This window comes from Trichechus manatus, unplaced genomic scaffold (assembly GCF_000243295.1).
Source record: "Trichechus manatus latirostris isolate Lorelei unplaced genomic scaffold, TriManLat1.0 scaffold00162, whole genome shotgun sequence".
Taxonomy (NCBI): domain Eukaryota; kingdom Metazoa; phylum Chordata; class Mammalia; order Sirenia; family Trichechidae; genus Trichechus; species Trichechus manatus.
In genome coordinates this window covers 662827-689821 of record NW_004444098.1, presented here as the reverse complement: position 1 = coordinate 689821, position 26995 = coordinate 662827, and the positions used below count along the sequence as shown (strand labels likewise).

Genomic DNA, 26995 nt, shown 5'->3' with positions numbered 1-26995 from the left:
TCCTAAGGGTCTCACTGGGTGGAAGTGACAAAGCTGACTATAATTTGAGCAAATTAAATCATGTCATCAAAAAAGGAGGTTGCCACAACAAATTTAGGGGTTAACTAATGACATGGAAAACACAGAGCCAAAGAAGGGTTCAGGAGATGTAGCGGAGGAAGTGAATGAATAGAATAAATAAATAAATTGGTGCCGTTTTGACTGAGAGGAAACCACTCCTCCCAGTCGCCCTTGAGTGTGTTAAGCCCAGAGAAAGGACTGAAATCCCAAAAGAGTGTGCCCAGGTGTTTCCAGACTTATACCACCTCCTCCCCTACCCCCCTAAATTTACTTTTTCTTCTAGAATTGTTTTTTGCCATGCAACCCTATATAAGCAGTAGAGTAAATACAAATTTTCTTGTGGAAAAGGAAGTTAGAACATAAAATTAACTTCTTTGGCCAGGTTACTGGGCCACTGTTACTCTACTTCACCTCAATTTCTTTCTTTCTTTTTTTTTTTTTTAGTGAAGATATACACAGCAAAGCATACATCAATTCAACAATTTCTGCATGTACATTTCAGTGACATTGGTTGCATTCTTCAAGCTGTGCCACCTTTTTCAATATCCTTTTCCAAGCTGCTTTACCATCATCAACACAAACTCACTGCCCCCTAAGCTTCTCATCTAACCTTTCTCATCTTCAATTTCTTGAATGGCTGCCTCCTTTCTTCCTGGTGGATGAATGGCGAGCTATGTGCAATCCATCATTGACTTTTATTTGCTATGAAGGTGCAATCTCCGCTCTTCTAAATTCTTCTGAAGGACTCCTTGCCCTTCCCCAAATTTCAGTTTTCAGGCAGAAAGATTAACAATCTCTGCAAGTTATCATTCACACACTTTACCTTTACTTGTCTGTCTTCCCCCACTAGACAAGTCCCTAGAGGGAGCAGGCTGTCTTTGTTCTGTTGACTTTTCCCTCTGGTCCCTAACAGAATGCTCAGGACATGGTAGATGCTCAGTAAGAGTTGACTGGCTGAATGAATACAGAGAAAGGATGCTAATCTTATGCCCACTGAAAAGACAGGACCTCTTTGGAAGTCAGAGCTTCGCTCTCTTCTGCCAATCCAAGACTTTACCACACCATCAGTCAACCAGCTGTCGTTGAATAGCCTCATGGAGCCCCACGTGTGCAGAGTATAACTGCTCCATAGGGTTTTCAAGGCTGTGACCTTTCAGAAGCAGATTGCCAGGGCCTTCTTCTGAGGTGCCTTTGAGTGGATTTGAACCGCCAACCTTTCAGTTAGTGCCACTCAGGGACTCCTACCACACTATATTGTTAGGTGCCATCGAGTCGATTTCAACTCATACCAAGTCCCTGGGTAGCACAAACGGTTAAGCATTGGACTACTAACTGAAAGGTTGGCGGTTCAAATCCACTCAAAGGCACCTCAGAAGAAAGGCCTGGCAATCTGCTTCTGAAGGTCACAGCCTTGAAATCTCTATGGAGTGCAGTTTTACTTGGCACACTTGGGGTTGCCGGGAGTTCCAATCGACACGATGGCAGCTAACTAACAACGACAAGCACGCTATGGGTGTTTACAAAGAAGTTAAAGTATCCAACCGTTTATACATTAGCACTGTGTGCCAATGTATGCCAAAAGGATGGTTCATGTTCTCGGCTTTCCCTAGCTGAGCCTAAACTCTGTCACTAGATTCGGTGTATATGACCAGCTTATGTGTACCAGAGACAGTGATGGACTGAGTAAACCCAAAAGTTGTGATGTTGTCAGAAGGAAGTCAAGTGACAATCACATTTTTTCATTGCAATCTTGGAGCATCCTACATTGGCAAAACCGATTTCTTTTCCAATTCTGGATGTCTTAATCATTTCAGCTGGGGAATGTGCTCCTTTATGGTCTTATTAACGCTTCTTCTCTCACGTACATTCTCAGGCCTCTCTTTGTCCAAGTGTTGAAGTGAAGTTTTTATTGCTTATTCTCTGTGCACTTTGGCGTTACCCAATGGTTTCCTGAAAGAAGTCAGAGTCAGAAGTGGGGCTGTGCAGAGATATTTTCTTGTCCTTTCCAGCAGAAACCTCTAGAAACAAAGGCAGGGTTATCACATGGACCCAAGGGCTGCCTGGGAAAAGCAGGAGCTGCAGATATCAAAGTTGGAACCTTTCTGAAATATGCTTTTGTCTCCGTTTTGACTACGTTCAATCAGATCAACAAGTGTTGGCTAAGTGTTGAGCGCGGTTTCCTGTGGGATTGTGTAAGGCTCTGCAGGACAATAAACGTTTGGGGGGCACTGAGTAATGTAGCCATTTCTGACCCAGCAGCCGGGAACATGTGAGACAATTTGCTGCTGCTGGAAGGAGGACAACTGGGGCTGGGTTCCTGCAACGAGCAGATTAACTTTGGCGCTGTGGACGGGGGCGACAGAACAGGCGGAAATGGTGCGTATCAGCGACAGGTGGCTCTGCAGGAAAGTAGGTTTGGATCCAGGTGTTATGGGGTCTGGAGTTTTCAAAATTTGGGGAGCCCACTTGCAAAACAATAATCCAAAATTATGAATTCAAAATTGCTAGCGCTTTGGAAGGGATTGTGTAATTTGAGGCCCAGATGCTTATACTGCTATCATTTCGCTGTAAATCTACCCCTGGCTCAAGATTTCATTCAGGGAAGAGATCAGGTTGTCTGTGTGCTTCTTCTTTTGATTTTCGCCCACTATAGCGTTGCTATGAGTCGGAATCGACTCGATGGCAACGGGTTTGGTTGGTTTTTTATTCTTTAGGCATTGTTTTTCTCTGGCTTTTCACGTTGACTTCATACCTGCTTCCAAAAAGACAAAGAAATGTTATCCATCCCTTCTTTTCTTTCCGTGTAATGTATGATGTTATTTTAGCACCAGATATTTGTTCTTAGGTCCCTGAACCCCTTGCTGTCGAGCTGAATCCCACTCATGGCAATCCCATGTGTTACAGAGCAGAACTACTCCATATGGTTTTCGTGGCTGTAATCTTTACAGAAGTAGATCTCCAGGCCTTTCTTCTGTGGCACTGCTGGGGGGGTTCGAACTGCCAACCATTCTGCTACTAGCACCCAGGTCCCTGAAGCAGCCTCCGTAAATCAAGGGCCCAGGGGATATTTTAGATGGAGATGGAAAGAAGGGAGGAGGGTTAACCACACCCCTGCAGTCACGTCCATATAATTTTGAAAGTTCTTGTGCACCATGGTTTGATTTCAAAAGTAGTACTGTTATAATGTGGTCTCGGTCAGTGTTTCTCAAACTCCAGTGTGCGCCTGGGGTCTCAGTGAAATGCAGATGCTGTTTCAGTGGGTCCGGGATGGGGCCTGAGATTCTGCCCGGGTGATACTGATGCTGCCAGTCCCTGGACCCCACTCCGATAACATTCAAGTATTTATTCATAAACCTGGTGGCACAAATACGTAGTCAGCGAGAGGCTGGTTCAATCTGATTTTAAGGGAAGTAGTCCCCACACGGAGAGCCTGTAACCAGATCTACTGAGCAAGTGAGTCTTGACTTGGGGCTACCTGAGGAGCCCTTGCTGTCCCCACGACCCCCAGGAGCTGGGGGAAGGGAATGGGGACTGAAATGTTATCACTGAGGATCATTTCATTGTCTCCTGTTCTTTAACTTTGCCTACGGAATGATGAGGGGAAGGGGTATATGCTTCTAGAATATCTACTAGGCTGCTAGATGCTGTACCTTCATTTTCTCTGGACTCCTCATGAGCCCTTGAGGTGGTCACTGTTTCACTCCCTTTACAGATGGGGAAGCTGAGGTTAAGCCGTCTTAAGTAATCTACCAAGTTGCGTTAAGACAGAGCAGGGATTTGAACCCACCAAACCTAAGTGCTTTTGTTCCCACCATCGCCTAGGCAGGATTCAACTCATTCAGCCGAAGGTAAATTTATCACTTTTTGCTTTCTTCCTAAGGAAGATGCCCAGAGAGCATGCCCTGGGCGGGGGGGGGGGGGGGGCAGAAGGAAAAGAAGAAAGGGCTTATAAAAGCTTCATGAGGCGCTGAAGATGAATTTCATGCCCAGAGCATGTTTCAGCTCCAACAGGAAGAGCAGTGGAATGCTTGCCTTCTTAGTGAAATGATAGCCTTCCCAAAGTGTCTGGTTTTCATAACTTCATTTTGGTGCAATTAAGATGGGTTGTTCCAAAATGCTGAGAATTTGAGTGTCAATGTTAAAAGGATTTCTGTCAAAATCAATGGTAAGTGTCTCCCACGTAACAGCATAACCACATAAAATAGGGACTTGTCACATTCTGTGGAGCTCAGATTTGTCTTTGGCCAACATCTTAAGAAGAGTTTTTGAACCACTTTACCTGGTTCTGAATTAAGCCTTTTGTTCCTGTTTAAACTTATCATCATATTTTGTTCAGTTATTTAGCAGGAAGGTAAGTAGGCCTGTTGTCGTTGTTACAGGAATAGTGCAATGAACATCCATATACCCTTTACCTGTCGTAGTTCTTGTGGGCTGTCGAGTCGATTCTGATTTATAGCCACCCTGTGTGACAGAGTAAAATTGCCCCATAGAGTTTTCTAGGCTGTAATCTTTATGGGAGTAGATTGCCAGGTCTTTCTCCCAAGGAGTCAACCATGAACCGCCAATCTTTCCGTTAACAACCAAGCACTTAACCATTGCGCCACCAGGGCTCCTTGCTCTGGGCCAATATTTGAAAGTCAAGTTTGCGACAGGGTGCTCCATCTTCCCTCCCAGAACCTCTGTCCCCAGTTAGAGAATCTTCCTTCTCCTTACTGCCCTCCCGCTCCACTGCCGTCCCACTGCAGGTATTATTTTACTATCTGGACGCCTAGCAAAATCTTTACCTAATAATGTGTAAAGCAAGAAAAGACAACTAAACCAAGACAAAAGGGAAAGGAATCGCTACTCTCATCTCTCAGTTCTAAAGGATAAAGCGTAAGGGCACCATCCTTGACACAGCTGGGAATATGCAGTTTGGTCGAGGGACTAGTCCAGTGGCCCCATTTAACTATACATACTGCCTTTCTTCCTTTCCTGCCTTCTGCTCCCCTTCTGCCCTCTGGAGAATTCATTCCAACTTCTGAGTTTGTGTGTTCTTGCCTCTTTTCAAAATACAGGCTGGAGCTTTGCTTTTTAACACTGCCTTGGGGAATTCCTGCTGAAGGATTGTTTATAGGTCACATCTTTCTGATATTTCCAATAAAAGGTCCCTTCAATGAGCCCTGGTGGTGAAGTGGTTAAAGTGCTGAGCTGCTAACCCAAAGGTTAACAGTTCAAACCTACCAGCCACTCTGGGGGAGAAAGATGTGGCAGTCTGCTTCTGTAAAGATTACAGCCTTGGAAACCCTATGGGGCAGCTCTACTCTGTCCTATGGGGTCGCTGAGTCGGAATCAATTCGACAACAATGGGTTTTTGTTTGCTTGTTTCAGTGAGGTCTGGTAAGACCCAAATTGATACCTAATTCTGCACACAGCGTGCCTTAGCTGGGGTGTGGTATGTTCAGCTGAACACATGGATTTTGTCCATCTGTTTACTGCTGTGGAAGTGTGGACTGCTCACCAGGTGGGACGTCAGAAATTTGACGTTCTGGGCTGTGTCTCTTACGCCCAAGTTTTGTGGTCCTGGCTAACTCACTTAGGCTGGCGGGGCTCAGCGTCACCTCTGTAAAATGGCTGTGAGGTCTCCTACCAGCTTTGACACTCCCATGGCTGCCTTCTGTACCTGGCTTAGAGCCATCTCTGGTTTAGGAGGGTCACACTGCTGGCATGTTCTTCTCTAATGCTAGCATCATGGTCAAGAATATGGGCCGTGGAGTTAAACTGCCCGGGTTCAAATCCCAGCTCCACCACACTAGCGGTGTGACCTGGGCAATTTACTTATCCCTCTAGTCTCTAATGCAGCTGCAAGCAGGGAATGATGGGACAACCACAGGCTGGGGCGGATGTGACCAGTAAATGAATTGGCGTTTGTAAGGCTCTTTAACCAGCACCTGGCACACGGAGCACCCTCCTTGAATGTTGTTACTGTTTGCTGCCATCTGGTCGGCCCCCCAACTCGTGGCGACCCCATGCAGGACAGAACGAAACGCTGCCCAGTCTTGCACCATCCTCATGATCAGTTGCCCATCGGCCCTTCGTGATCCATAGGGTTTTCATTGACTGATTTGCAGAAGTAGATCGTCCATCTTAGTCTGGAAGCTCCGCTGAAACCTGTTCCGTGTCCTAGCAACACACAAGTCTCCACTGACAGGTGGTGGCTGTGCTTGAGGTGCATTGGCCGGGAATCGAACCTGGGTCTCCAGCATGGAAGGGGAGAATTCTACCGCTGAACCACCACTGCCCCTCCCCTCTTCAATGTTCACTAGGATTATTATTACTGAAATCACTGATATCTTTCAAGGTCCAATTTCAAAGCCCTCCCTTCCATGATATCTTTCTTGATTATCTCAAGAAAAAAACAACTTCTCCTTCATTTGGCCTTTCATAGCCTAGTGAATTGGCTCGACTTTAGCGTGTGAATTGTTGCCTTCCACCTTATTCTTTGTTCTTCATGATTCAGTGCCCGTAGCGTGGCGTACGTTTCTCATGGAAGTCCTGTAGAGTGAGGTGTACATCTCAGAAAACTGGAGATTAGAGCCGTGAAGGGGCTTGCTCAGGGTGACCCAGCTCACAAGTGATAGGACTGTAATCTACTTCAAGCCTGCCAAGTCCACCACCTCAAAGTAACCTTGCCTTTTACTTCATGACGAACCTGTCTCTCAACCCTATGAGCTGTTACTCAGGGCATGGAGAGCTGACCTTCGTTTCTGCAACCAGTCACACTGTCGGCTTCAAGTCAAGTGTACCGAGTAGAACTGCAGACTTGAACTCCTTACTCTGTTGATACTGTTTCCTTATAAATCCTAAGTAACCATAGTGATTCCAAGTTCTGTCAATTCAACATGCACCTTTTATGCATGTGGTAGGTTACATAATGGTTGCTGACGCCCTTACAGAGAATACCATATTGATTCCTGCCAGCTTTTTGCCTCTCCTACGCTGTGTTCTCTTGCTAGTTTCAGGTACGTATGGAAATAGGCAGCGGTGGCTATTTGGTAAGCAAATTGATGTGTCTATTCTATGTGGGTGGTAAAAGGAGAGTCCAGCCAAATCCTACCCATTCCTCTATGGAAATAGATTTCTGGTTAATATTGGTTTAGAATCTCATTATATTTTGAAGGATATTTGACTTTCCCTATTGAATTTCCCTTACATAAGAATAAGCAGACAGAGTTTGACAGGCATTTATAGAGTCAACAGTGAGTACCTGGGCCCTGTTTATTGATTCTCCTAATGCAAGGGAAGAGACATTATCACCTTTCTAAAAATTAGCCATCACTGCTCTTCACTTCTTTTTTTTTTTTTAAATTGTGCTTTAGGTGAAGGTTTACAGAGCAAACTAGTTTCCCATTCAATAGTTTATACACAAATTGTTCCATGACATTGATTGAAATCCCCGCAATGTGTTAGCAGTCTCCCAATTACCACCCTGAGTTCCCCATTTCCATTCGTCCAGTTTTCCTGCCCCATCCTGCCTTCTCATCCTTGCTTTTGGGCAGATGTTATCCTTTTGGTGATGATCATTTCTGATACCCAGAGACAGCACAGGAGTGCCTTCAGTTTACAATCTAGGGTATTTAGAGGAAAAGAGAGAAGTATAAGGAAGGGACAGATGCTACAAAATGTATAAGCCCTTCTGCTTACATTTATTGGAGAATGTACTCCAGGCCTCGGTATGTTCCTTTCTAGTCAACTTCCATGAGTTCCATTTGTCAATGGTTTCTGTGACTCACCACATTAAGTTTTTATAGAAAATTCCCCAAAGACCCATCTTAAATGTGATGCGTGTGAAAGTCCTATAAACAGACAAGCAATTCTGTCATCATGCAGTACTGGAAAAGGCCTCATTCCATCTGGGACACTGGGATTTGCATTTTTTAAATAGCGTTCTTAATGTCACAAATTGATTTAGTATCTGAAAAAGAAATGTTTGAAAAGTAAACTTTCGATTCAGCTAACCAGATTTATTTGATTAGCACTCTGCTTTGAGGAGTAATGTTTTAGCTGTGGATATCAAAGGAATTTGACAGGAGCTTCCATAGTATTCTCTTTTTTTGCTTTATTAGTTCCTTTTTTTTAATGTAGAAATGTACAAAGCAAAGTGTGCTATAACTATGTTCAGTGTGGTATGGTTCCCGCACAGTTGACTTTCACTCACAAAAACTAGACTCTTCAGAGTTTCAACAAGTCTTCCAGCAAATTCTTTCTTGACCTTAGACTTCGGGTGTAGAAAATACGGTTATCCGAGCAGGCATCAGCGTAGAGTCTGTAATGGAATGAGAGGCGAAAGGTAGGCGCGCTGCCTGCCTTCCCAGGTCCTGCCAGCTCTGCTACACCCTGTCTTTGGGGCCTGGGCAAAGAATACAAGGTCATGGCAAATAGCCCCCATTGTGCTCAAATGTTCCGGATTTCCACGTTTGCAAGAGAATTATTCTTTTATTTTCAGATAAAACAATAACCAATGCAAAAGTGACCAAGACTTTGTTATATTTAATGGATAAGATTCCTGCTACTTTTGCTTATAAATCAAACTTTGTCTTCGGAGAACATTCTAGAGATTAATAAATAGTCTCCTGATCTATGTAAATAAATAATAACAGTTGATTTTCTGCCTAGAGTGTTAGTGTGGTCCAGGTCAGGAGGAAAGCTGGCTGGGCCTGACTGTGGCTAATTGAAGGTCAGGCTATATTTCTTGGTCTCCCTTTCTCCTGGCTCCCTGGTCATAGTGGGCCTGTGATATTCCTGGGCCAGTGAGAAGTGCCCACTTGTGATTGGATGGGTTCACTTGGCATCCGCCTTCATCCGGACAGAGCCATGCCTGTGTGGGTGCTTCCTGATCAAGAGTGATAAACAGCATGCAAATATCTTCTTTTTAATACGTGACCCTGGCATAGCCAGAGGCCACACGAGTGATGGTGCCTTGGAACAGTAATTTTGGCTTAGAGCTTGAGAGTTCAAGTTAAGGACTCTCCTTGAACGTAGGTTTTGGCTCTAGCGAGTATAAGGTGAGTAACGTTAATTACCTTCAGATTACCAATAAGCCAAGGAAGATTGCAATCATTGGACATCTGACTGCAAATAACTATGGGATTTCACAAAGCAAAGAAGAACGTCAGAAGTTTATTGCTGTGGCCTACAGCTTAACTTTGCTGCTTTTCATGATCAGAGCTGATACCTGGCTGATTGTTGAAACAACAGTCTTAGTAAGAACAGAAAAATAATGCCGTCATTTTGCAGAAATACCTTAAGTTTCTGTGTTTTGCATGATTGGGGGGTGAGAGAGTGGGAGGAAAGCAAGGGTGTTTTTAGTTTATAAATGTACCAGTGTTTTCAGCTCTTTTAAATCTCTTTTGATAGCATTTTCTCCTGCTCTCTCGTGATTGTCCCTCGTTTGATTCTGTCTTGGGTGTTTGTTTTGATTTTGAATTCTTTATCAGGAATACTGAAAGCGTATCTATGTCCTTTAGGTTAAAGACCTCTTTGTAATCAGGGGCTGTGGTTATCATCTACAATAACACCAGAGTTTCACAGCGGTTCAGATAGTTTGGTCAAACCACTGGCCACATTAATGGAGAGACATTTCAGTTGATCAATGACTTGAAACATGGTGAGCTGTCTGGAGTTCAAGTTTTAAAAAGTTTGATAACATCCAAGTAAATTTAACAAACGTCTGTAGGATGCTTAAGGCTTCAATGGCATTTTGATAAGGTGATCTAGAGGTTGGCGTAAAGATGGTGACTCCAGAGTGGAAAATGGGTACAATGACTAAAATGCTTTTAAAATCGCCATATTTATAAAAAAAATCAAAGCAAGGACAGTAGAAAAAACTTGTAAGTATGTGTGCATTTAAGTGCCTAGTTAGTTCCATTTAGATTATCCCTGAATGAGAAATGGTTGAGTGAAAATTATGAAGGCTAAAGAGAAATCCGCTAGATGCCGCACACTCTCATTTTAATTACTTCCTTCTGTTTAGGACGATAATATGGATCAAAAATCCATACTGGAAGAACTTCTTCTCAAAAGGTCACAACAGAAGAAGAAAATGTCACCAAATAATTACAAAGAGCGGCTTTTTGTTTTGACCAAAACAAACCTCTCCTACTATGAATATGACAAAATGGTGAGCTCCTACTTATTCCGTTGTTTTTATACTGTTTATTTTTTCTTAAGTCTCCACAAAGTGCTCAAATACAATAAAACAATATCAGGTTTCTTAGGTTACACAGTAAAGATTAATGTTCACTTATCTCAGTGCCTTTTCTTAACAAGGTATAACGAACCCAAGGTAAACAATTTTAAAACATTAGTTAACTTCACTAAGCCAAATTATAACTGTAGAACAGTGGTTCTCAACCGAGGGCGATTTTGCCCCCCCAGGGGACGTTTGGCGATGTCTAGAGATATTTTTGGTTGTCACAGCTGGGGGGGGGGTGTTACTGGCATCTAGTGGGTAGAGGCCAAGGATGTAGTTAAAAAGCCTACAATGCACAGGACAGTCCTCACAACCAAGAATTATCTGACCCCAATGTCAATACTGCAGAGGATTGGAAACCCTGCCTTAAAACAAGGCTGGAAACAATTTCTGTACGGTTGAGAATTCTATCACAGTAAGCTGAAATACTGTCATCAAATTGAAACAAAATGAAGATCTATTTTGGAGTTAAATCTTGATTTTCTTGAGTAGATTAGCCACGTGGCAGGTGGTTTGAAACACGCTTCAAGATTATCTTAAATGCTTAAAGACTTGATTTTGGAGGCGTATATGGGTATGTGTCTGTACTCGAGAAATATATTCTGTGTCATTGGATTTTGACTATTATGGATTAGTTGGAAGGTGATTCTTCCATACCCACCTCTACCCCCTCGACTTCTCCCAAGCACAATCTTAACTTGATGCTTTTCTTTGTGCACCATAGTGCATCACAGAAGGCGTCTTAGATTTTGTTTTTATTTAATTCAGAAAAGAGGCAGCAGAAAAGGATCCATCGAGATTAAGAAAATCAGATGTGTGGAGAAAGTCAATCTCGAGGAGCAGACGCCCGTGGAGAGACAGTACCCATTTCAGGTATGGGGAGGAGTAACAGCCCATCATCTGGAAGGTTCTTTCTTTAATATTTTCTCTTATGAACTCAACGTATCCGGGATAAATAATGGTGTTGCAAAACGATTTGTTGGGACAATGTCAAGGCTTGGAGGTGGAGCAAATGGTTAAGCGCTAGTCTACTAACCGAAAGGTTGGCAGTTCGAGCCTAACCAGCAGTGCCTCCGAAGAAAGGCCTGGTGATCTGCCTCTGAAAGGTCACTGCCATGAAAACCCTATGGAGCACAGTTCTACTCTGCACACATGGGGTCACCGTGAGTCGAAAGTGATGGCAACTGGTTGGTTTGGTTTGGTTTCTTTTCGGAGGAAGGGGAAGCAAGCTGAGAGTGTAAGCAGCAGTGGCCCACCCTGCCTCGAGGTCTGACAATCTCTTTCATCAAGCATTGCTGAGCATCTCTGATAAGCTACAAGGTAGAAGGCACATTGGAAGGAATAAAACACTGTCCCTGCCCCCAAGGCACGTACAAGGAAGTGAGGAAATAAACTAATAAACACACCGTAAATGCAGTGAGAGTGAATGTTAAGATGGCAGGCACAGAATACACCATGGTGTCCTGAAGCAGAACCATTGCTCCTCACTCCAAGAAGTCAGGGAGATTTTCTACTGGAGGTGACACTCGGGTTGAGAAGCACAAGTGGAGGTTAGCCCAGCAAAGGTGAAAAGAGCAGCTGGGACCAAAGAAAGAGCAGGTGGCAAAAGGCACTGATGGATGAAAAAGTATGCATGTTTGGAGAGCTCCAAGTAGTCCCAATGAATGAAGCAGCACGTGAGACAGTGAAGGGAGGTGAGCCTGGAGAGGTGGGCAGGGCTGTGTCATGAAGGGCTTTGCACACCACGTTAAGGAGTTTTAATTTCATTCTGAACTATTTTAAACGATGGCAGGCTCTAAGAGTGTGCCTACAGTTACCCTTTGGAAGTGGCTTGACCTAGGTCATGCCCTACTCTTACTATGGCATGAACACTTAGCTCTCTGATCTAAAGGGAAATGCTAGTATTAAGGACTTGTGGCCAAAAATAAAAAAATAAAAAATAAAATAATCTAATTGATGAACAATCCATACTTCCTATTTAAAAAAAAAAAAAGTACTCAATTGGGAGAAACCAGGGGATAGCATGCAAAATGAAATATGATTTAAACTTGCATCACAGAGGCATAGGGTACTCAAAAGAACAAAGGCTTTGGAGCCCCACAGAGCTCCCAGCTTCCCCTTTTATATTTATGCAACCATAGACAGCGTCCTCAACCTCTCCCTTAGTTTGTTTCCTCATTTGCATATGAGCATAATCATATTTTTTCATCAAGTCAAAATAGGGTTGAAATATTAAAGTAGCTGGTGAAGAGCCCAGCAACTAGTAAGTGTTCTAAAAATGGTCTGTATTATTTACCAACAACAGTTGAGTCAATTAGAGATGGATGGGAGGAAGAAGTTGTAATCTTCAAATGTTAAAAAAGTGTCTTAAATAATAGGAAGTGACTTATTCTGGGGGATTTCTGGAATGGGACTTGACCCAATGGACTGAAGTACTAGGAAGATGTACTTTTACTCAATATAAACACCAACTGTGTAATGATTACACTATATAGAAATTGACAAGGATGGTGAACATAGCCAAGTAGAGGACATTCTATCCCTGGAGGTATTTGTACGAATAGAGCAGATAAACGTTTTCCAAGGGGTTGTAAAGGGAGTCATGCACTGGGCAGGTAGGTGGACTAGAATATTCTAAGACACCTGTAACGTCTGATTCATCATCGTTGTGATTTTTGATTTTCCAAAGTATAGGAGTGTCTTGGATAAAAATAAAATTGAGGGACAGAGGCAAAAGATCTGTGTAGAACTTTTTTTCCACTTAATTCCAGAGCTAATATAGATCATATAAGAAAACTTAAGGTTTCTTTTGGATAATAGAAAATCTGCAGTTACACGAGGGTGAACTATGATGCCATTATACCCAAACACATCACGTCTCTTCCTTTCCAGATCGTCTATAAAGAAGGGCTTCTCTACATCTATGCGTCGAATGAAGAGAGCCGAAGTCAGTGGTTGAAAGCATTACAGAAAGGTAATTTAAAAAAAGTCATAAAATGGAGTCATTGTTTGAGCCCTTCTGAGGCTTGGTGGAAGAACAATACGGCAGTAAAAGGACATGATGCCAACAGAGAATCTACTGATTTTCCTACCAGCCTCGGGCAACGTGCCAAGCTCATCCTCAATTTTCATTCTCATTGTTACATAGAGGAAGCCTGTGGGTCAGATTCCCTTTCCTGCTCAGCACAGAGCTGGCTATTGTGCCTTCCCAGCCTCTTGAAGGATGCCAGGCCACCTACCCTTCACCCACTGTGCTTGTCTTTACCAGGGCAAAGTCTAGGTCACCTCGAGGCTGTGCCAGGTCCTATAGCTACCGTTCTTTCAATGTTTACAGAAGCTGTTATGTGCAAAACTTACTAAGCACTTACCATTTGCCAGGTACTGTGTCAAGCACTTTTAAAACATTTTCTTAGGTAATCCTCTCAACAACTCTATGGAAAAGGGTAATATTAGTCTCCATTTTTCAGATAAATCCATTGCCCTCAAGTTAATTCGGACTCATGGCAACTCCATGTGTTATAAAGTAGAACTGAGCTCCATAGTGTTTTCTTGGCCGTAATCTTTACGGAAGCATATCACCAGGCCTTTCTTTCACAGCACCGCTAGGTGGGCTCGAACTGCCAACCTTTCAGTTAGTAGCCTAGAGCAAACCATTTGCACCACCCGGAGACCTAGTTTTGTTTTGTTTTCAGATGACTGAAGTTAAATAAACATGCCCAATACCACATACCTAATAATGGAGGTCTTGGGATTCAATTACCCAAACTCAACTTTTTAACCAGTATAAATACTAGGCAAAACGGGGGATTCATCGATACTTTTATTCAGTGATTCTTCAGCTGCCCTGGTACCAACCTCTGGTAGAAGAAAGAGAATCGTGGTTAGTAATTTGGCACTATGGTGTTCCTTACCGCAATATTTTATTTTAGAGTAGTGTAATGGAGCGAGGACAATATTTAACTCAAACGAATAACTTTATTGACGGAATTTCAGGTATTAAGCTCCTAGATGGGGGAAGATTTTATTTGGTTTCATTTACGTTTTAGATGATGGCTCTTTGTCAATGCACATCAAATTACACCGCTTCAGACAACCACCTACTCCACTTCTGTGTAAACACATCGTTTTTCCCTTTGCATGAACAGGTTCAGCAACCTGTTCTGTAGGATAGTCAAGTGGGCCAGTGGGGAAAGAAGGCTCCCTTTGTTCCCGCCAGCTTGCTGAAGTGAGAAGAGCATCCCTCTCAGAGTCAGGCAAACAGACATCCAAGTCCTGCTTTACTGTGTCATCTAATAAAACCACCTGATATCTCTGGCTGTCAGCTTCCTGACCTGTAAAATAGGAGATCACATTTATTCTGGGCATGGTCATTAACCACAAATGACTGACTCATATATAAAAATGTCTTACACACAAAAATGAGTCACTGTGGTTATAATGGGACTTCCAGAAGGGGCTTTGAGATGCTGCTTCCAATTCAGTCTCCTCTTGGGGGAACTTCCTGGGGGCAGTTGCTGGGTAGATAGCTCCTGTATGCAGTTTTTGGTCTACCCTAGGTACCCTATTGTTGGGTCCTTGGGGGGCTATATAAGGTGGGCAGGTTTGGGTGGACCCTGGGCAGCTAGCATGTGGAAGGTAAAAGGAGATCAGAGAAAGACATGAAAGTGCATCTCTCAGCCTCTCATAAAACTGTAGTGAGACTCCATCACTAGGGCTGCCATATGCACGATAAGTGATTTATATCAGTTAGTAATGCTTTGGGCTGCAGGTAACAAGACACCAAACAGTTGCTGAAACAAATACACGTTTGTTCTTCTCTCATGGCAACAAGTTCAGAGGTAGGCAGTCCAGGACTAATGCAGCAGCTCAGTGAGGTCAGATTGAAGGTAGCATGAGAGAAGAGGGGAGGAATGCAGACTGACTGTCAAGTTGGTCAACCAAGCTGGCCAAAGGAAAACAAAGAGGTTCTCTTACTCAAAAACCTCTCCCCTACCAAGTTTCACTGCTATAAAATGACTTCTCTTTTTGTGCCTACTGTTTGGCTCAGGCTTTACAAACCGAGGTAGACATAGAATTTCCTGGATGGTAACCCACAAGTGGAAAGCTTGGGCGGATCTTCAGTGGGAACTCAAGGAGTATCAACTACCATAGTTCTGAATTCAGCTGACCTGATGTGGATGAAGTATGCCCTTCCTTCCAAAAATTAAAGTTGAATGGAATTTGGTAGGGAAGCTGGTATCAGTGCATGAGAGTGTAGTCGAAAAAGCTTGGGGCTGAGTCCCAGGTCTGCTCTTTACCAGGTTTGTGAGCTTGAGCAAGTATGCCACCTATATTAGTTTCCTCTGGCTGCTGTGGCAAATTACCACAAACTGGGTAGCTTAAAACAACATAAATTTATTCTCCCACAGTTCTGGAGGCCAGAAGTATGAAATCAAGGTGTTGGCAGAACTGTGCTCCTCTAGAAGCCCTAGAGGAGAATCCATTTCTTGCCTCTTCCATCTTCTGGCTGCTGGCATTCCTTGGCTTAAGGCCACATCATTTTAATCTCTGCTTATGTCTTCACATCACTTTCTCTTCTGTGCATATCTCCCTCTGTCTCTCTCTTATAAGGACATTTGTGATTGGACTTAGGGCCATCTGGGTAATCTAGATAATCTCTTCATCTCAAGATCCTTAGTTAATTACATCTGCTAAGACCCTTTTCCAAATAATGTCACATTTGCAGGTTCCAAGGATTAGGACATAAACATATCATTGAGAGCCATTATTAGCCTACCACACCACCTCTGAATCCAGTTTACCTACGTTTATAAGAGCCATGACAGCTAATAGCTGTCTCCGGGGTTGTTGGACAGGTTAAATGAGATGATATATTGAAAGGAGAAAAAACTATGTAAATGTTAAGTGGTATACATATATATGGGGCCCTGGTGGCACAGTGGTTAAGAGCTCGGCAGCTAATCAAAAGGTCAGCAGTTTGAATCCACCAGCTGCTCCTTTGAAACCTTATGGAGCAGTTCTACTCTGTCCCATAGGGTCACTATGAGTAGGAATTGCCTCGACAGCAGTGAGTTTGGTTTTTTGGTATACACATGTTAATACATGAGCTCTGCTTAGTGTCATTATTAAGTGTTGAAATGCTGCAATGTGGACTTTCAGACTTGGTTGGGGAAAGGATTAGTTACCTAGGAAACGAAATCCATGTAGTAGGAAGTAATGGGGATTCTGACATGTGGAGACCAGGAGCTTAGAGAGCAGGAAGGCAGGTAATGTGCCTAACAAATTACAATGGCCACTGGGGACCAAGACCAGAAACTTGTATTTTGTAATCTTAACTTCTTTTGCTTTTTGTGATTTCTGTAATAACTTCCCTTTAGTTCTCATTAATATTTAGTAAAGTTTCTTTCTTTTTTTTTAATGCCAGCATTTTCAGCTAAGCTGAGCTGAGTTAAACTAAGGGAACAGCATCACTAAGGCCCACTTTAGTGATGTTTATTGAACACCTACTCTGGGCCAAACATTGTGCTGGGTAGTTTACATACATTATCTCATATCCTCCCAACGACTCTGCAAAATAGTTATTATTATCCCCATATACTTCCTTGAGTCAGGGTTATAAAGGAGGAGCTGAATTCCTTTGGGATTAAATTAAGAAATCCTCAAAATGAACATAGACTCAAGGGGGGAAGAGTTGAAGCCACAAGTAGAACCAGCCCTTCCCACCTGGAGACTCTTCTTGAGTTGTTCTCTACTAAAGCCTTGTAGGTTTCTCTGTTGTATTTCAAGAGAGGCTAATTTGTTATAGACACAAGATCATACTCCAATATTAGAGTTTCATTCCTTTGGATTAAACATTGCCCTATCCCCACGGTTAGCTGTTTTTATTTTATTTTATTGTGTGAAACATATAACAAAAAGTTTGCCATCATAATCATTTTTTTAGTGTACAATTCAGTGACATTAATTACATTCACCGTGTTGTGCTACCATCACCACTATCCATTTCCAAAAGTTCTTCATCACCCCAAACAGAAACTCAGTACCCCTTCAGCAAGAACTCCCATTACCTCCTCCCTCTCGCCCCGGTAACCACTGATAAACTTTGGTCTCTATGCATTTGCTTAGTCTAATATTTCACAGAAGTGGGATCGTACAATATTTGTTGTTTTGGGTCTGACCATGGTTAGTTTTTTAAATACATATACTCCTAGAAAAGTAGCCCCGTGTTATGGATTGAAATGTGTCCCCCCAAAATATGTTGAAGTCCTAACCCCTGTACCTGTGAATGTGACTCTGCTTGGAAATAGGGTCTTTGAAGGTGTTGTCGGTTAGGTTAACCCGCAGTCATACTGGACCAAGGTGGGCCCTAATCCTATAGGACTGGTGTCCCTATAAAAGAGGAAAAGACACTTAGAGACAGGGAGACAGAAGAAAGAACACCATGTGACGTTGCAGCTGGAAGCCAAGGAACGCCTGGAGCTACCAGAAGCTAGGAGAGAGGCATGGAACAGACTCTCCCTCTGAGCCTCAGAAGGAAGTAACATAGCCAACACCCTAATCTCGGACTTCCAGCCTCCAGAACTGAGACAATAAATTTCTGTTGCTTGAAACTACCCACTTGGTGGTATTTTGTTACAGCAGACCTAGGAAACTAAGGCACCCCATAAATCATTTATACCTTACTGTAAATATGTCTGTCATAAAAGAGAAAGAAAGAATGAGAAAACATTCCAGATTCAAGGGAAACTAAAGAGACAAGATAATTAAATGTCAGGTGTGATTCTGGATTGGATCCTAGATCAGAAAAACTAAAAGATTATAAAGAACATTATTGGGACAATTGGCAAAAATTGGAATACGAGATGTACACTAAATAATAGTATTGTATCAATGTCAAATTTCCGGAATAAGAGAATGTCCTTCTTCGTAGAAGTTACATGTTACACGGGTGACATTGTTTAGATCGTAATGTCTGCAACTTACTCTCAAATGTTTAAGCGTAACATAAGAAGAAGAAAAAGAAGAAATACGTATGTACAGAGAGAAAGAGACAAAGCGAATGTGGCAGTTAACAATTGATCATCTAGGTAACGGGTAGGAGCCTTGGTGACATAACAGTTGAGTACTCGGCTGCTAACCGAAAAGATTGGCCATTCAAACCCATCAGCCATTACCTGGGAGAAGAGACCTGGTGACCTGCTCCTGTAAAGATTACAGCCTAGAAAACCCTCTGGGGGCAGTTCTAGTCTGTCCTATAGGGTCGCTATGAGTCAGAATCGACTCGAAGGCACACACCAACAATAGGCAAAGGGTATACGGATGCTCATTGTACTATTCTTGTAACTTTTCTGTACATTTGAATTTTTCAGAATAAAAAGTGGAAGGTAAGTATACGTTTATTAGAAGTTTTTCTGCTAAGCTTTAGCCCCGCCCTCTCACCTCCTTCTGCCACAATCATACACCACGTGCCCTAACCCACTAACTTCCTTTAGGAATGTATTTCTAAAATCCTGATACTAAGCTAAGCCATACATGAATATGAATATTTTTTGCTATTTTTAAAAAGACGGATGTATGTTATTGTGTTGTTCTCGCTGTACACATGATCAGACTTTTCTTTCTTTCTTTTTGGCTTATCAACTTGAGTGAGAGACTTATATCCTCCCGGAACCATTTGCTCTTATCCCGGTTGCTGGCAAAATGAGGTTTCCATTGTTCTGTGATAACAGTGCTCGCTAAATGTGTTTCTTCTGTTGGGCCAATATTTGCTCATATCTTGTTTTCTTTCTGCCTGCTCCCCAGAGATAAGGGGCAACCCTCATCTGCTGATCAAGTACCATAGCGGGTTCTTCGTGGACGGGAAGTTTCTGTGCTGCCAGCAGAGTTGCAAAGCAGCCCCCGGATGCACCCTCTGGGAAGCATGTAATGTGACCCTCTGTTAGGCTAGACCCTGGGTGAATGGTGCCCAATTAAGCCAAACCCGCCAGATGCCAGAACAGCTCACCAGTTCAGGAAAACAAGATCTTCCAGATTAGCTGCCATCATGAAAATCCAGCCTCGCAGATACAATCTGGCAAATGAGGTCTAATTCTAGGGTCAATTGAGTCCTGTTCATTAAAAACAAGAACAATATTAACATCTGCCATTTTTGCATTTCATGAGGAATATTTTAAAATGTAGAACCATGACTCAAGCAAGGAGCTATTTCCTCTCATAATTCTCCCTGGTTTAAGATAAACCTCCAAACAGGCAGAATATAGTGAACACATCACCGTGGGCCAAACAGCTAGGTTTCCCACATGATAAGAAGATGCATTCTCATTTCTTAGAAATCATACAAATCATAAACAAAAAAAAGTTCTTAAAAGAGATGAAAGGATAAAATTTAAGTAACACTTTTAATCACCTAATATACCAAAATGAGGGATGGCTACCTTTTAAAAGATCTATTTAAAGTGGTTTATCGTATTGTCCATGTTTGTTGACTTGTTAATGATATCAGGAGAAGGTAGAGAAGGGTTTACTTTAAGTGCAATCAGATTCTACTCAGTTATAGTCCTAGGGAAATGAGGGACTTACATATTTTAGAAGGAGCCCTGGTGGCACAACAGTTAAGCACTCAGCTGCTAACCAGAAGGTTGGCAGTTCGAACCCACCAGCCGCTCCACGGGAGAAAGATGTGGCAGTCTGCTTTTGTAAAGATTTACAGCCGTGGAAACCCTATGGGGCAGCTCTATTCTGTCCTATAGTGTTGCTGAGGCAGAATCTAGTCGACGGCAACAGGTATCCAAGTATAATTTATTCCCTTGGCCTCCATCGCTGACCTACTGGGTAGCCCATGGGCATAGCTACTAGGAAGGAAACAGTTGGGTGTGTTTGCTTCTTTCTCTGTCTCCAAGATGTCCTAGTCCACCCTCTTTCCAGGGTACATGGTCTATAAGTAGGTTGACCATATACCTCCGTTTGTTTGGGACAGTCCCATTCTGTGCCTAATATCCTGGCATAATTATTAAAAGTGTCTTTCACTGTCAAAAGAGTCCCAGTTTGGACAATAAGCCATATATGATCACTCTATTTATAAGTCATACAGTGCCTTCACACTCGTAGCCTGGACATCTATCTACATCTGGGGGTAGACACATCAGCAATTATCCTAGAAACAGAAAAAGAACATGCAATAGATTTGTTCATTTATTCATCAGCTATTTATTGATCTCTAAGAATGATTCAGACATCTTGTATGGGCCAAAGAGGAATCAGACATGGATTCTGACCCGTAGCTAGTATACACTACCTGACTAGATTAGATATCTATGGGTCAAATACAAGGTGGAAATGAGGTATAAATTAATAGACTATAGGATTTAGAGGAGGTTGACTTTTTTTTTAGGCAGATTTGGGAGGATATCAATAATCTCGGGTGAAGGAGTGGTGTTTGAGTTGAGTATTATACAGGAAAGGTACAGCATCACTCCAGATGTTGTGTCTAAATTCATTTAATCTGGAGGATTGTTCACATAAACTGGATCATTCTTTGGATTCATAGCATTGGGTGTTTTGCTTTGTTTAACTTAAAGTTCCCTCTGACGTTACTTGGTTTTACTTTCCAGATGCTGATCTGCACATTGCAACCAAGGAAGAGACGCACAGACCTCCCATCTTCCCAGAAAGTGTGGTAAGTCAACATGAAAACTTTTTTTTTTTTCGTAGTCAGGATATATTAAATAAACCAAGAGTTGCCAGATCAAGACTAGAAAATGTGGGATTCATTCCGACTGTTCAGCAAAGAGAGAAAAAACATAGGTTACCAATAGCAATGAGCATTTTCAAATAATGGATTCCAATATAGCACCATTTTACTATTTTGTTTTTAATTAGTGGGCCTTTTTCCAACCACTAAGCACACAACTATTCACCCCCCTCCAAAAAAACAAAAAAAAACAAAAAAAAAACCAAACCCACATGTTCATGTGGGAAAAGCTTCTAAGAAGGCATCTACACATAACATGCAGCTGTTATTAGCTGTTATTCCTCCCCGCCCACCAGCACGGCCAAAGACTCCCTAGGGCACAAGCAGAAAACAATTGAATTCTTTTCTTCGGTCATTTCTTCAAAGTCATTCAGTGGGCTTTCTTCTCTGCCCCTGGATGAAGTCTCCCTGAGACAGGCAGCTCCATTGCTTTTCCAGTCACTCTTGGATAAAAATCTCCCCAATTACTAGTAGTTCTGAGAACAGTCTCTAAATTGGCCCATCCAATGTTATAATCATACGACTCCAAGTATCATTCCAAGTTAAAACTTCTCCCCTTCATCTAGCTCGGGTCTGCATCAGCTGGCCGCCTGCATTGGGGTGGGGACCACGGGGAGGCTGAGATTTCTGACCCTTTCAGGGACGGGGCTCAGAAAGAGCGGGTCTAATGAAAAAGAGACACTCACACGTGGCTGGCCCCATCATGATTTGCTAGTGGTGGCTTCTGGGTGAGACAGTTTCTCGATGCTGATTCTTTCTCTTGCGGGGGACTTTCATGAGCTTCCCGGTGGGGAGCATCACCAAATACCATTGTATGACAGAGGAGATGTCTTGATCCACAGCTCTTAGGTTTCCAGTCTTCAACTCCTCTACCAGGTCAGTTCAGCCATTTGGGACAGAGCTGCTTTCACGATGGCACCCGGCCAGCTCTCTCCCAAGGGTGGAGTTGGCCTATAGGAAAACAAACAAAACCTTTTGCTCTTGTTACTAAAACTGGATGCGGCTTGCTGTCAGAGAACAGACCAGCACTCTCCTGCTCTGCCTCCTTGGGTTCATAGCCACAGCTTCCTGCTTTTAGATTTCCCAGGCAGGTCCCAGCTTCCTCAAATGCCAGGAGACATATAAAATAGCCTCCTGGTACTTCTCAAGAAGCTCGCCTGAAACTAAGGGGGCACCTCCACCCAATGGTGACCTTGTCAGCGGGGGTGACACCAAAATGACTGTCTATAAAATTTTTGTGCAGCGTTTCAGCTGAAATTTATTATTTTTATAACAATATCCCTGTAGTTAATTATAACAACAAAAACATTTTTCGTAAACCCAGCTTACGTGTATCAATACACCTACAAGGCTAAAACTCTATGCTAATTTACTTTTTGATCCTCCTAATGCGCTCCGGTCAGAGCTGTCATTATTACCCAATTGCAGTGACGCTTCCAATCACGTGATTTCATTGCTTCCGTTGCTGCCAGTGTTTTTATAGTCGTTGATTTTGTCAAATTTCTGGTGTTTCAGCTACAATATTGTGGTAATTAGCATGGGGGGCGGTGACACCATGAGTTACCACACTGGGTGACACCAACTCTAGTGACACCATTGTCTCCACCCACCCATCAGGTTTACGGTGTCTTGGGTAGTTATTTTTAGCTACACACACAAACACACACGTCTTTCTTTCTATCTAAGTAAAACTCATATAATTTTTGTGAACCAACCCGAAGGGTAGAAAAACAATCCATTATTATGGTTTGGAGTTTTTACTTTGCTATGGGGGACGTTGCTGTTTTGGTTTGGATACCTGCTTCAGTCCTGAAGCTTGACAAACATGACCCTGTAATAATATCCAAGAGCAATGTCCAGAATAGGCAAATGTATACAAACAGAAGGTAGATTAGCGGTTGCCTGGGACAGTGGGTGGGAATGGGGATTAACTGTAACTGGGCATGAGGGATCTTATTGAGATGATGAAAATGTCCTGAAACTGGATTGTGGGGAAGGTTGTGCAACGTGATAGATTTACTAAGAAGTCATTGAGCTGTACACGTCTAAAGGTGAACTGTATAGTATGTAAATTATACCTCAATAAAGTTTGTTTTAAACAAATCTAAGAGCAGAGCCAGAAACCACTGCATCTAGTCTCTGGTAAGGAATTCTTTGGGAAATGTGTTGGAAATTATCAGTCAGGTAAATCAGTGGCCGAGGGTTCCAGAAGTCTGTTTTGATTACAGCAGCTCAAATGAACCTGGGGTCTGAGAGGGAATCATGAAAAGCGTGTTTTCCTTTGACCAGAGAATTCAGTAGAGGGTTTACTTTCCTGAGCCAAGGAAATAAAAATCAGCTGTGCAGCTGTTCTGTTCAGTTTTCCGTTGAGGGAACTTTCCACTGTGTTTTATCTTTGGAGAGAACCCATCTCACAGCTCATAAATAACAGTGCTCTGCATAACTAACATTTCCAGGATATCAAAGCTTCAGCCAAATAAACCATATACCCTGAGAAAAGAAAAATAAAGTATGGTGTGAAAAAGAATGATCTTCAGAGCTGATATATATTTGTATCTGAACTTTTAATTGAAGTATAACATGTGCTTAGAAAAGTAGACAAGTCTTAAGTGTTCACCTTAATGAATTTTCACAAACTGAACACACCTGTATAACCCAAATTCAGATTAAGAAGGAGAACATCACCAGAACCCTCCCCCCGCCACCCCCACAAAAAAAAAACAACCAAACCCGTTGCTTTCGAGTCAATTCCAACTCACAGGGACCCTATAGGACAGAGTACAACTGCCCCATAGGATTTTCAAGGAGCACTAGGTGGATTTGAACCGCTTACCTTTTGGTTAGCAGCCAAGCTCTTAACCACTGCACCACCAGGGCTCCAGAACTCCAAAGGCAACCTCATATTCCTTTTAGTCACCACATCCTGCCAAGAGTAATCGCTATCCTAACATATCACACCGTAGATTGACCGTTTTTGACTTTTGTATAAACAGAATCATAAAGTATATAGAATTTTATTGTCTGTCTTGTTCAGTTTATGAGATCTGCCCATTTCTTAGTATGTGGTTGTAGTTTATTCTCATTGCTGTCTAGCAACCTCTTTGTGACTATACCACTGTGTTAGTTTCCTTTGCTGCTGTAACAAATTACCACAACCTTAGTATCTCAAAGCAACACAAATTTACTATCTTATAAATCTAGATGTCAGAGTTGAAAATGGATCTGCAGGGCTGTGCTCTTTCTGGAGGTTCCAGGGGCGAATCCGTTTCCTTGTTTTTTCCATCTTCTAGAGGCTGCCTACATTCCTTGGCTTGTGGCCACTTCCTCCATTTTTAGAGCCAGCAGTGTAGCATCCTCTCTCCTCGCTGACTTCTGTCCTCACATTTTTGTAAGAACCTTTCTGATTACACTGGGCCCACCTGATAATCCGGGATAATCTCCCCATCTCAAAATCCTTAACTAAATCACATCTGCAATGCTCTTTTTACCATGTAAGGTAACATATTCACAGGTTCTGAGGTTAGGACATGGAGCTCATTGGGAGGCCATTATTAGCCTACCACAACCAAATATGTTTATTCTTTTTATCCTCTTGATGTGTATTTAGGTAATTTCCAGTTTTTACCTAATTGAAATAATTCTGTTATGAAAATTTTTTTGTATGTCTTTTGGTTTCACGTTACTGTTGGGAATACATATAGAATTTCTGGGTCATAGCGTATGTGCAGGTCCAATTTTAGCAGATTTTGCAAACAACTTTCCTATGTGGTTGTACCACTTCATACTCCAACCAGCAAAGTATGAGTGATCCAGTTGCTCCATATTCTCTCCAATACTTAGTATTGCTTCTTTTCTTTTCAAATTTAAGAGCTGATATACTTTGGGTTTTTTTTTTTTTCTTAATTTTTTTTATAGTACTTTAGATGAAGGTTTACAGAACAAATAGTTTCTCATTAAACAGTTAGTACACATATTGTTTTATGACATTGGTTAGCAACCCCACGACATGTCAACACTGTCCCTTCTCAACTTTTGGTTCCCTATTACCAGCTTTCCTGTCCCTCCTGCCTTCTAGTCCTTATCCCCGGGCTGTTGTGCCGCATTAGTCTCATTTTGTTTTATGGGGCTGTCTAATCTTTGGCTGAACTGTGAACCTCGGGAAGAGCTGATATACCTTGGTTGTTAGTTCCCGGTACATGAATCTGTGACTTCCTGTGATGTATGAAAATCTCTTGTCCTCCAAAGCTGAAGATTCCTCGGGCGGTTCCTGTTCTCAGAATGGATGTGCCATCTTCAAGTACCACTGTAGCCCAGTATGACAGAGACTCAAAGAAAAACTATGGCTCCCAGCCAAATGTCAGCATGCAGTATGTTCCAAGGGAAGACTACCCTGACTGGTGGCAAGTAAGAAAATTGAAAAGGTAAACCTCAGCTTTCAGGCTGACTGTACAGAATGTAGAGTAGGCATTTCCCACCCCTGGCTTGGACCTCCGCCTCAAAGCTGTCAATACAGGCCTTCACTTAGATGAAGCTGTCCTCTCAGAAAATGTTCAGTGCTTGAGCTAGAAGCCTGGGAATCAGAGGCCCCACTGGGGCCCAGAGACGTAGACTTTCTGCTTAGCGAATGATCCAAGTAATACTTAGGCATTTTATTCCATCCCCTTTCCTGCCCTCTTCCCCCAAAATAACCCCACATTCCGGAACACAGAATCTTTTTATCCCCCCCAGTGGTGTGGAAATGTTTTATTTGTTTATATTTTAATTTTTTTATTGTACTTTAGATGCAGGTTTACACAACAAATAGTTTCTCATTAAACTGTTAGTACACATATTGTTTTACGACAATGGTTAACAACCCCACGACATGTCAACACTGTCCCTTCTCAACCTTGGCTTCCCTATTACCAGCTTTCCTGTCCCCTCCTGCCTTCTAGTCCTTGTCCCTGGACTGTTGTGCCCCATTAGTCTCGTTTTGTTTTATGGGGCTGTCTAATCTTTGGCTGGATGGTGAACCTCGGGAGTGACTTCATTACTGAGCTAAAAGGGTGTCTGGAGGCCAGACTCTCAGGGTTTCTCCAGTCTCTTTCAGGCCAGTAAATCTGGTCTTTTTTGTGTGTGTTAGAATTTTGTTCTACATCCTTTTCCATCTCTGTCCAGGATCTTCTATTGTGATCCCAGTCAGAGTAGTCATTGGTGGCAGCCGGACACCATCTAGCTGTACTGGACTCAGTCTGGTGGAGGCCTTGGCAGTTGTGGTCCATTAGTCCTTTGGACTAATCTTTTCCTTGTATCCTGTTCTCTTCATTCTCCCTTGCTCCCGAAGGGATGAGACCAGTGCAGTATCTTAGATGGCTGCTCACAGGCTTTTAAGACCCCAGACGCTACTCACCAAGGTAGAATGTAGAACATTGTCTTTATAAACTGGGTTATGCCAATTGAGCTGGATGTTCCCCGAGACCATGGTCCCCACAGCCATCCGCCCAGCAATTCAGTCCCTCAGGGAGTTTGGATGTGTCTATGGAGCTTCCGTGACCTTTCCTTGTACAAGTTGTGCTGGCTTCCCCAGTATTGAGAACACCGAATCTTAAACATGTATCTTTTCCATGAAAGAGCTTAGCGTGGGCTTATTTTTGTAATGTGTTTTGACGTCACTAGCCAAAAGCTGGATAGCATTCCAGGCAAGGCCATGGCTGAGCTGATTAGTCTTCTCAGCCTAAAGATTCTACCAAAAGCCAATTGAAAGTACCTTGAAGGCAATATCTAAATTGTGTCTGTCTCTATGATCTGGCCACAACTGATGCTCAATAAATGTTGGATCCAATTGAGAGATGAGCATAAAGAAAGGCAGCCTCAGACCTCCTCCCCATTATGTTGTCCACTGGTCACCATCTTCTCATGCAGTTAGCAACATTGTGAACGGTACTGATGTCTGTCTTTCCCCAAACGTGCTTGCA

At 42.6% G+C, this 26995-nt stretch overlaps 1 protein-coding gene across 3 annotated transcripts in view; it reads left to right on the top strand.

Annotated features, from left to right (window-relative positions):
- Window positions 1-2268: 2268 nt before the first annotated feature.
- BMX (BMX non-receptor tyrosine kinase) overlaps window positions 2269-26995 on the top strand; it is a 54758-nt gene continuing 30031 nt past the window's right edge. The window contains exons 1-8 of one of the 3 annotated variants that reach the window (XM_023740682.1): window positions 2269-2436; window positions 3773-3908; window positions 10073-10219; window positions 11060-11164; window positions 13184-13265; window positions 19094-19213; window positions 20902-20966; window positions 25287-25462. In XM_023740682.1, coding sequence (XP_023596450.1) covers window positions 10082-10219; window positions 11060-11164; window positions 13184-13265; window positions 19094-19213; window positions 20902-20966; window positions 25287-25462 — 686 coding nt within the window. In that variant the 5' untranslated portion in view covers window positions 2269-2436; window positions 3773-3908; window positions 10073-10081. The remainder of the gene's footprint in view (window positions 2437-3772; window positions 3909-10072; window positions 10220-11059; window positions 11165-13183; window positions 13266-19093; window positions 19214-20901; window positions 20967-25286; window positions 25463-26995) is intronic. The other 2 variants (XM_004386325.3, XM_023740683.1) reach the window with 2 other exon arrangements.